This window comes from Euleptes europaea, chromosome 10 (genome assembly GCF_029931775.1).
Source record: "Euleptes europaea isolate rEulEur1 chromosome 10, rEulEur1.hap1, whole genome shotgun sequence".
NCBI lineage: Eukaryota > Metazoa > Chordata > Lepidosauria > Squamata > Sphaerodactylidae > Euleptes > Euleptes europaea.
Window position 1 is genome coordinate 9,691,624 of NC_079321.1, and position 11,506 is coordinate 9,703,129.

The 11,506-nt window shown below is 43.5% G+C and overlaps 1 protein-coding gene across 1 annotated transcript; it reads left to right on the top strand.

The window, feature by feature from the left end:
• Positions 1 to 1,090: 1,090 nt before the first annotated feature.
• On the top strand, positions 1,091 to 10,563 carry LOC130483925 (cytochrome P450 2K6-like). Its single transcript, XM_056856835.1, has 9 exons — positions 1,091 to 1,273; positions 4,091 to 4,253; positions 5,849 to 5,998; positions 6,234 to 6,394; positions 6,950 to 7,123; positions 8,170 to 8,317; positions 9,393 to 9,577; positions 9,925 to 10,066; positions 10,355 to 10,563. The coding sequence occupies exons 1-9, from the start codon at positions 1,091 to 1,093 to the stop codon at positions 10,540 to 10,542; spliced, it is 1,494 nt and encodes a 497-aa protein (XP_056712813.1). The 3' UTR covers positions 10,543 to 10,563.
• Positions 10,564 to 11,506: the final 943 nt, after the last annotated feature.

Here is an 11,506-nt window from a genome sequence, read left to right on the forward strand (position 1 = left end):
ATAAGTGTGAAAAATGTAATTATTCATAAATAATAAGAACATCAGAACATAAGAAAAGCCATGCCGGATCAGACCAGGACCCATGAAGTCCAGCAGTCTGTTCATGCAGTGGCCAACCAGGTGGCCAATAGAGGAGGAGGAGGAGGAGAAGGAGAAGAGTTGGTTTTTATATGCTGACTTTCTCTACCACTTAAGGACGCATCAAACAGGCTTACAATCACCTTCCCTTCCGCTCTCCTCACCATATTCCGATCCATTTGCCTGGTGGTCGTAACAGCCAGGAGGAAGATGTCTTCCCGCCAGGAGGATGCCCCCTGGACCCATGCCCCTGCCTCTAGAAGGGTAGCAATCTTGTACAGGCTCTGAAACTTCTTCTCTATGAGCCTTATCAGCTTACAATTTTGATAAGTGACAAAGTATAATTATTCATAGGTAATAGATCAGATATTGTAAAAGTGTAATTATTCATTAACAATTCATAGAGGTCAATACAATTCATTCTATCATTTCAAAAGAGTTGTTGATTATATATGTATATTATATACGCTGATTATATACATCTATATAAAGAGTAGGGTTGCCAGATCTCCTGCTACTACCTGGCAGTTGGCAACCCTAATAAAGATGTATATAATCAATGTATATAATATACAAATATAATATGCGGGGGCATCATTTTGTACCTATGCACCCCTTCAAAAAAAATGCAGATTCGGCCCTGCACCCACCTATTTACTGCCAACACTTGTCTTTGGACCCAGTAGTTAATTAACTAGCTTAGCCTTCCAGATAACACTGTGCATAACCTTTAGTCAAGAGTCAAGAGAGTTTAGACCTCTTCTGTCAAGCTTTCATTTGATGAATTGGACTCCACCCCTTCAAATACAGGGTTATTATAGATGAAGCACACAGGAAATTGGGGTCTGTTTCTTATAAAATGCATGGGTTGGATTATTTGTGAGATCTGATACAGGGCCGTGTCTATATGAGTAGTTTGTGCTGTTCATTTCAGTGGGCAGAAACGACCCTTGATCAAATTCTATTGCAAATTTCTCTGTAACTACTACAGGCAGCTTCTCATGATCACAGAATGGATTGGATGGATCCTATTTCTGTGTTGTTCCTCTTTGCCCTTACGCTTGCATTCCTTTGGATAACGAGCAACTTTTGGAATAGCAGTAGCCAAAAGTTTCCACCAGGACCAAAACAATTACCATTCATTGGAAACCTCCACCAAATGGATCCGAAGAGGCCTCACCTGACCATGTTAAAGGTAACTTTCTTGTTGGTTTTGTTCTAGATCCCTGTTTTTATATGCCGACTTTCTCTACCACTTAAGGCAGAATCAAACCGGCTTACAATCGCCTTCCCTTCCCCTCCCCACAACAGACACCCTGTGAGGTGGGTGGGGCTGGGAGAGCTCTTAATAGAACTGTGACTAGCCCAAGGTCACCCAGCTAGCTGCATGTGGAGGAGTGGGGAAACCAGATTAGCGTCCGCCACTCATGTAGAGGAGTGGGGAATCAAACCCAGTTCTCCAAATGAGACTCCACTGCTCCAAACCACCATTCTTAACCACTACACCACGCTGGCCCTACACCAGCTGTTGAACAAAATCATCGACCTCTATCAAGTTAAACCAAGCAAAACATTCCTCAAAAAACATTCAGTCTAGAAGATAACAATTGGATCTATTCCTTGAGAGTCCATAATCCAGTTAAAAAGACTACATAATTTATGCTTGTTGTCCCAGAACGTATTCAAGACTGAGCTGGAGAAGGGGACCCAATGGATAATAATGAAAACATTGAAAGCTGGAAAAACTAGAACACGTAGAAAGCTGTAAGCAAAGCTGAGGTAGATCATGAAACAGTGGATCAGGCAAGATCTTGAAAACCTAATGCTTTCTTATTACAACATGAAGAAATAGGGAGCAAGGCTAAGCAGGTCAACTCAGAATCTTACTCTGGTCAACTCAGTGCGGCTTAGTCTGTTTTTAGGATTGCCCTGACTGTGACTGAAATTAGATCTTCATTGTCATTCCCATAGGCAGGCCTTGAGGTGTAATTTTGGAGGCAGGAAAAACTGTTATGTTTATTACGCCAACAATTTCCTACAAGCAGAGATCCCTGCTCAGATGGTTGTTGTGGTGTTATGCCCCCCCAAAGTGGGGAGTGGGGGATAAGCTGAAAGAGTTTGAGAGAAACTGACTTGAAGCAATAGTTGCGGCAAAACATAAGCAACACTTAAAGAGATATCTACATTTTATTACTTGTTCTCTGAATATCATAATAGGATGAGGAATGGGTTGTGCATATTGATAAACCCGAACTGAAAATAAACCCAAAATTAGCAGTTTTAGCAATATTCAGGCTTTGGGTTTACTGAATGCCAAAACCAGGGGATCTCCCCAAAGCCAAATATGCGCTTCCCGAAAAAGCCGAATAATTATTTGGCTTTTTGGGGTTTGGCTATTCGCTTTTGCTCAGAGGCATGGCCCTGTGCTTTCTCCCATTTTTCTATCTTTTTTTAAAATGGTTTTGTTAGGGCTCCATAATTGGGTCCTTTTGAGATGGGGATCATATAATCGGAGCCAACGTGGGCTGACCAACCTTTCAGTGGGTTGATATGGATCAAGCATAAGGGTTTTTAAAAGACAGGGCTCACCAAGTCCCATCCGAAGGGATATACCCTCCAACTAAAAAGAGCCAGCTTCAACAGCTGCTGATCACCAGGCTTCCAAAGGAGATTTCTTCATCCACATGGATGAGCAAACTCCTTAAGACAGCCCCGGTGGTCGAGACTTTGGCTGTCTCCAATATCACCACCATCACCCCCCATGAAAACCTGCTTTCCAAAAGAAGGTCGCCCGGAGTAGAGGCTTTGTTTCCCCACACTGTGACCATCTCTTGAAATCAGATTTTTTATGACAACAATAAAGGACTGTTCACAGGATGTCATTTTCCAGCAAAATAAATGTTTTCCGTGCCATATTCTTCTTGCATTTAAGCCTTTTTTCTCCATTTGCAAGCTGATTTGCATGGACATCATGCTATGTGCCCCAGATATGAAGGCAGCCCCCAGACTTTGAGGCACCAGCCTGCCAATCGGCTCTTTCTGCCAGTCCTTGGCAATGCTGAACTTCTGAACCTGAAAACTGATGGACAGCTCAGCTAACAAATGCCTGGAGGATGGAGGAGACCCATATGCGGGCCCATAAAATTGCCCCCGTTCCAAAGTTCACCAAACGTCAGTGACCATCTAATGAGAGTCCCTTGCAGCCATGCTGCAAATTTGGTGACTCTGCCTCCAAAAAATGCCCCCACAGGAGCTTCGGAAAAAATCCACATAGACATAATGGACCCAAACTTTTCCAGGAACCCAATAATAAGCCAAATATTGATATTTACTGGTATGGCTATTTGGCTTTTTCTGGGTTTACTGGGGGGGGGGGGAACGGGCCCAATAAACCTGAACCTGAAATGTACCTGATTTTTTTTTGGCACAACCTTAATCAGGAACCCAGTGGTTTTGTTTTCAAAATCTATTAAAGTAGTATAAAGAAATCTTAACCTATTGTGGGCTTTGTCTGTTAAATTCTAACTGCTGCACAACAGTTGGGAACCCAGAAATCTCTTTGTGTATTTGCGTGTATTAAAGAGGGGGAAAGTGTCATGTCCTAATGATTTATGTGTCAGAGCAGGAGTGGGTAAATTCTAGGGTTGCCAGATGCCTGGAGAAAAATGTCTTGTTCCTTAATAGAGGCTTAATAGGATCTTATTCACCCCCATGCGGATAAAAGCTTCAATGATGCATGTCCACAAATAAACCATCCCAAAATGTCCAGGAATTTCCCAACTCAGGGTTTGCAACCCTAGCCTCTATTAAAGGGACAAGGAATTTTTGGCATTTTCTTGTGTGTGTGTGTGTGTGTGTGTGTGTGTGTGTGCGCGCGCTTATCTGTGCATGCATATATATTTAGTTGACAAACCTTCATCAGGAATGTCTAGTATTTTTGCTGACACCATCTGGCAACCCTAGATGGAAGATTAGAAAAGATATTCCTCATTTTCCTTTTATTACATTTCAGTTCTCTAAACAGTTCGGCCCTGTCTTCAGCCTACAACTGGGATTGCAGAAAATGGTCGTTCTGACAGGCTATGAGACTGTAAAGGAGGCTTTGGTGAACCAGGCAGATGCCTTTGCGGAAAGACCCAAGATCCCAATATTTGAAGACTATCAACATGGCCACGGTGAGGTCATTCCTTCTGAAGATTAGCTGGTCTTGCTTGCATATGCAGAACTCATTTCTAAGGAGCGCGTGTTCCAAAAATTACCCAAGGAGATATGCAAAGTAGAGTTTCCCAGTCTATAGAACTAGGCTGGCTGAAACAGCTTCGATACAAGCACTTATTTCCCCCACCCTCCATCCTCAAGGGCCAAGAACCACCACAAGGAATTGAGGTCAGGGAAATAGCATAAGGGAAAGATTTCAAAAAAGGGGGCACAAAAATAGTCATTTGAGGAGTTCCCCCATGCAGCTTCCTCATTTTCTCTGTATGACAAAACATTCAGAATTATTGTAATTTCAGCGGTGCCCTTACAGTTCACGGCCTCTAGCACAGACTAGCTCCATCTCATCAGATTTCAGAAGGTACGCAGGGTCTGCCCTGGTTAGTACTTGGATCAGAGACTACCAAGTAGAGTTGACAGTAGGGTTGCCAACCTCCAGGTAGTCGCTGGAGATCTCCTGCTATTACAATTGATTTCATGCTGATAGAGATCAGTTCACCTGGAGAAAATGGTCACTTTGGCAATTTGACTCTATGGCATTGAAGTCCCTCCCATCTCCAAACCCTACCCTCAGGCTCCACCCCAAAAATCTCCCGCTGGCAGCAAAGAGGGACCTGGCAGGTAGTTGCCAGGTCCCTCTTCACCCTACCACCAAGGCAGTCCAGTATTGCTAAGCAGAGGAAGGTAATGGCACCTCTGTGAGAGGTGAGAATATCTGCCATATATCTCAGAATCAGTTCTAATTCTGAGAGATCTGGCAACACTAGTGGGGTGACCATTCTTGGATAAGTGGATGGGAGGTGGCTCAGCTCTCAGGGACAAACAGTGGAAACCCAGTAAACATTTCTTTATTGCCTACATTTCTGTACTGCTTTCCCGCTTTGCTTAAAATAGTTTACAAGAAAACAAGAAACTTATATCTCCCCCGCCCTCATTCCTAATATAACCCATTGGTAGTTGAGTGTTTTAGGTTCTACAGTCAGGATGATGGGTCTTCAGTAGTCCAAGAGCCAAATTCTGAGGAACCAGGTGCTTTCCTGCATCTCAATGTATCCTATTTCTGAACAATGTTGAGTGGGGCAAAATTAGAGCCCCAAGCTCTGGTATCACCAGAGGCAAAGTTGACTCTTGACAGTCTCCATGGGTTCATCTCCAAATTTCTTCTATGAAAGTAAATGGGTGCCATCAGAACTAAGCAATGGCCATGTGTTGCAGTGAAAAAAACTGGTCACCACCCTTAATAGGTGACTCACAGATACTTTGCTTCCATTCCCCCGTGGCCATTACATGTTTGGTTCCATTACATGTTTGGACCCCTTGTCACATAACACACTATCTGTGATTATTAATTAATTCATTAATTTAATGTATATCCTTCCCCAACCAAGGATGGGCTCAGGGCAGCTCATATCCAGTATAAACACAACAATTAAATAATCACTGTTTCTTTAATTCCTTCTTTTGTGAGCAGTTCCCTGTTGTTCAATTCAGATCTTAGGACAATCATATGAAAGGTATTCCATTATATAGTTTCCATGGTCGTGTTTCTCCCCAGGGGTTGTTTTTTCTAACGGTGAGGAATGGAAAGTGATGCGCCGGTTTACGTTAACCACGTTACGGGACTACGGAATGGGCAAGAAGACCATAGAAGACAGAATTGTTGAGGAGTGCTGTTTCCTGATACAGAAGTTTGAATCCTTCGATGGTGAGTCGGCATTTCCATCTTTGCATTTCAGAGGCATCAAAATACCAGAGCCATCCTGCGACGTGGTCCAGTCCAGAATTCCCCCTCTGCAAACTACAGCTCATTCTGTGTAACCATAGAATGGATAAAAATGCTACCCACGCATATGCAAACTAATGCACAAGTCACATTAGATGCTCATGCTCCTTCCATTCTGTAATGTGTTCATTTTAATGGGGGTTTTTTTTTGGTCTAGGAAAACCGTTTGAGACAACTTCAAACATAAATGCTGCCGTTTCCAACATTATAGTGTCCATATTATTTGGCAAGAGATATGAATATGAAGATCCCAAGTTTATAAGATTAGTGCACATGATCAGTGAAAACACCCGGCTTGTAGGAAGTCCCTCAGTCCAGGTAACCTATTAAATTCTGGTTTTAAAATGGTTGAAATTTCAGTACAAGCAGTAGAGGCAGTCCTGTGTGTATATTCATGCCTATAAAGAATCACTGCAGAAATGCAAGACTTCATGGCTGGCGCAGATCTTGTTCTGAGAAACCTGCAACTTGTTTGAGATGTTTAGGTCAATATATAGGACAGTCCATTCAAAACGCGGCCACTTTTAAGGTTGTCAGGTCTGTGGGCAACTCTTCTTTCCTTTTCCTCCCTAAACTATGATGGTAGAAAAATAACAAAAAGTGACGGTGTCACACACAGGGTGATGTCACTTCTGATTTTGCCTGGAAATGATGTCACAGCATATACAATGCCAGCAACCCACCTATGTCCTCACCCCCTAATCTTCCAGTGGTTGAACAGCCTGGCAACCCTAATAACTAGGCAACTGGTAGGAGGGTTTGGGTGGTACTGAGTCATGAGAGATTAAAAAAAAAAAGCTTTGATATTTCTGCCTCACCAGTAGGATTTGGGATTTTCTTAATCAATTCCTTTCTCATACGTTAATCTTTTAGCTGTACAACATATTTCCTGCTCTGGGTTTCCTTTCTGGTGATCGCAAGACTGTCATTCGTAACAGGGATGAATTCTTCGCCTTCATCCAGGCCACCATCACAGAACACCTCCAAGAACTGGATGTGAATGACCAGAGGAGCTTTATTGATGCTTATCTAGTCCGACAGCAAGAGGTAACAGAGTCTTTTAAAACATGCAGACAATCAGAGGTGAACTTTTCTCACTCATGTGAATGCATGGGCAGCTGGCAAGGAATCTAGCTTCAGGGAGGGGGAAAGACCCCATGAAACTGGCTGGGATTTCTCAATCGTCAACCCACTAATGTATTACAGGACCTATCTCTATAGACACTTTTTAAAAAAAAATAAAAGTTGAGAATTCAGAGGAACTAACAGGTCATGGCCACAGCTTGTTATATACAACATTATTGTGCTATGAGATAATATCATTTATCCATCTTTTTTTAGACAAGCCCTCCAGGGGTGTGGTGTGGGGGGACAGAGGCAAGGAAAATGGTGCTAATGTGGACAGTAAAAACCTGTGTATTACAGGGTTGCAAACTCCATCATAATCTAGACCATTGTGGGCTGTCTTTCACTGTAGGGTGTAGAGTTGCAAGGTCTGAGTTGCGAAATTCCTGGAGATTTTGAGGTGCAACCTGAGGAGGGCAGGGTTTGGGGAGAGGAGGGACCTCAGAGGGACCTCAGGGGAAAATGCCCGGAAGATGGAACAGGCACGTTCCTCTTTATCTGCCTGATTCATTGAGAAGAGGGTTGCCAGGTCCCTCTTTTCCTCCGGAAGTGCCGCCTTGTGAGGGGCCTTTACCTCTTCGTTTGAGTGGTAAAGCAGTCCTCAAACTAAGAGGTAAAGGCCCCTCGCAAGGCGGAACCTCTGGTTCTAAACCAGAAGTACCACGCGCGGTATGCACGCATGTATGCATGTTTGCCCACTGACCCTCAGGTGGTCGGCGGGCAGAGGGGTCAATTGCCGTGGGTTTGCCCGCCACCAGCGGGCACCTGGCAACCCTAATTGAGAACCTCTACATTAGAATATTTTGGTGTACCTGATTTTCATCTAGGGTCGAGGGAATGTTGAGAAGATCGATCTGGGCTTTCCATCCCCATCAATGTTGTGAAATCCTCAGGGCCCTCTTGCTATTTATTTTGCATTCTATTCTATTTATTTCATATAAATCATTTCTTTCTTCTTACCCCCCTAGGAGAAGAACAAGAACCAGGTCAACGGATTTTTCCATAATGAAAGCCTAATTGGTGTTGTTAATGATTTATTTGGTGCTGGCACGGAGACAACTTCGACTACCTTGCGTTGGGGCTTGTTGCTGATGATGAAGTATCCTGAAATTCAGAGTGAGCACTTTCCATTGGTTGGTTTCCAGTATTCCAGGATATATGGATCCCAGTTACACATAGTGTCAAGAACGGACAGAAAACTGAGGTTCCTGTTGGGTGTGACCTGAATGAGGGAAAACAGGAAGCACCAGAGAGTTATACTTCCTGTTTTACCCAGGTGGGGTAATGATAACAACAGAAAGGGTGCGTAGAATTCTGTTTCTAATGCATCCGCCATGCCTTTCCCCAAGACTCCTATTATGTTTAGAGTGTGACTGTTCATTCTCAATCTCTCAGCACCAAACTAGATGTTACAGTGGGCACAGAGAAGATGCAGGACATTTTTAAAAATGCCAAGAGGGCCCATGGCAAAGGGGGATCTGGTGATCCTGTTTCCCCTGCTTATGCCTTTTCAAGGACCAAAACCTCAATTTTGCGGGGAGTTATCACACCATTTTTAAAAGGCCAAAATCTTTTCTAAAATGGCATCGTGTGTTCTGGGGTTGTTGTTTTCTCTCTGTATGTAGGGTTACCAGATCCCCTCAGCAATCAACGAGGGGTGCGGGGTAAACTTACGGGGGAGGGTCCTCAGCAGGAATCAGCTACCATCTCTTCCAACATGCAGCTGTGTGCAGATGGTTAAGCCCCAGAATTTTCCCCAAATGCCAGAGCTACCCCAGCGCCCCCCAGCAATGCGCTAATATCACTACTGAGCTCATGTCACTTCCAGGTACTGCTGACACCCCACCCCACCCCTGTTTTGGAACCATTTCTCCCCCCCCTCCGCTAGCCAACTGACTCGTGGTAGGAAGCTCCTGCTGGGGAAGGGAGACTAGCAACCCTTGCTTTGTGTTAAATAAAAACTAAAAACCTCCATTGAAACATACCTTCAATTTAAAATTTGTTTCCTTTCATTTTTTAAAAAGTAAAGGTAGTCCCCTGTGCAGACACCGGGACATTACTGACCCATAGGGTGACATCACATCACAACGTTTACTATGTTTACGTGGTGGTTTGCCAGTATATTTACGACATCATTCAAAACCAGAAACAGAAATTTATCTTAGTGGGAATAAACGTTCTGCTTTCTCAGAGAAAGTGCAAGAAGAAATAACAAAGGTAATCGGGTCCGCTCAGCCACGAATTGAACACCGAGCAAAACTGCCATACACAGATGCTGTGATTCATGAAGTTCAGAGGTTTGCAAATATTCTCCCAACTAATGTGCCACATGCCACCAGTGCGGATGTCACTCTTGGAGGCTACTTCATACCAAAGGTGATTGTTCTTAGCTTTACAGTCATTTCTCAATTGAATATGGAAATCTGCCCTGTTTTTGCAACCACCATTTACCTCTGTGGAATATCCGATTCAATTAATGAAGTTCCTCTGTGTCCCATAGATTTATCTTTCTGGAAGGGCAGAATTGTGCCTCACTTTGCTTGAATTGTGCTTGAACGTTTCAAACTGTCCATCCAAGTCCATTTTTTACTTTGATTTCCTCGCACTTGAATTTTCACATAACTCAAGTATGTGGGATGGCATTTTTTTTGCCTGGAGGATAGCTAATGTGCTTGATGGGCCATCTTCATTTTCTTCAATAACATCTTGCTTTGACGTTGCAGGGAACTTATATTATCCCATTACTATATTCTGTGCTTTATGATGAATCTCAGTGGGAAAAACCACTTCAGTTCTATCCGGAGCATTTCCTTGATTCCAGAGGAAAGTTTTTCAAGAGAGATGCCTTCATGCCTTTCTCAGCAGGTAACTCCTTTTCAATACATCATTGTGGGTTTAATTGATGGATCAAGTACCCAAGTCCATTGACTTGGAAGAACACCATCCCAGCTGGCCACTTCTTATGTATTCTTTCCAGATTAGCTTTATTCCTCAGCACTGTTAATCACTGGGTTGCTATGAACTTCAGCCTGCCTTCATGTTTACTTTTTCCTGTCTTATGTTTGAATTCTTTTGGGCATCATTCCATGGAGAAAATGATAGAAGTATGAGTTCAATAAACAGGGCTCCCCTTCCCCGTCTGCATTGTCACAGGTCGGCGAATGTGTGCTGGGGAGACCCTTGCCAAAATGGAGCTCTTCCTCTTCTTTGTGAGTCTCCTGCAGAGATTCACTTTCCAGCCAGCCCCTGGGACGTCTAAAGAAGACCTGGACCTCACCCCTGCAGTTGGGTTTACTACACCTCCAGTGACCTACAGTATCTGTGCTTTGCCACGTTCTTAACATCCAACCATGCTTAGCTTCCCTGTGCACACCACCTTCTTCTTTTGCACCTCTTTGCCTGAAAAGGACATTTCAGACTCAACGGAAATAGACTGTCACAAACTTTCAGCCTGCAGAAACACAATGGAGTGTTTCTGCAGGCTACAGGATTCACTCCCAGAGAGCATCAGACTGGCTTAATGGAATGGTCAGATAGAAACATGGGGAACATTCATTTAGCAGCTTGGCTTGCAATCGCATTTCTGCTTGGCCACCAGCTCAAAGGTGACATCTCTGTCTTCCTTCTTTCCATCTTTATCATTGGCAAATTCATGACCCTTCTAATAGTTTATGTTCCTGTAATTATGATGATCAAACACTGTGAATATTGAAGCTGTTATCTAGGTTGGTCACAATAAAAAGCAATTCTTCACTATATGGCTTTAGCTTTGCTTTCCTGCCTTTCATTTGATGCTAGTAAAGTAGTTGACATAGGTTTATGTGGCTACTATCATGCCAGCCCTTTACTAATTTCAAGGAACAATTTAGGACTTCCATTAAAAAGGAGAAAGTTGGGCATCATCTCCGTTAGGGTGGGCTCAATCTCACCAGACAACATCTCCCAGAACCATTAGGTAAATATTGAACAGCATGGAAGACAGAATATATGTCTCTATAGCCCCCCCCCCATATCCCAGACTCTATGGTCCCAATAGCAGCCCCCAGCATCACCTTCTAAAACCAGTTGTTCAAGTAATAACAGAACCATCAGAGCGTAGAGCTCCCAGCACCCCTCTCAGGGAAGAAGAGTTTGTTTTTATATGCCAACTTCATCTTTTAAGGCGAATCAATCCAGTTTATAATCGCCTTTCCTTCCTCTTCCTACACCAAACACCTTGTGAGGTAGGTGAGGAGCTGACTAGGAAAGAGCTGTAAGTAGGCCAAGGTCACCCAGATGGCTTCATGTGTACGAGTGGGGAAACCA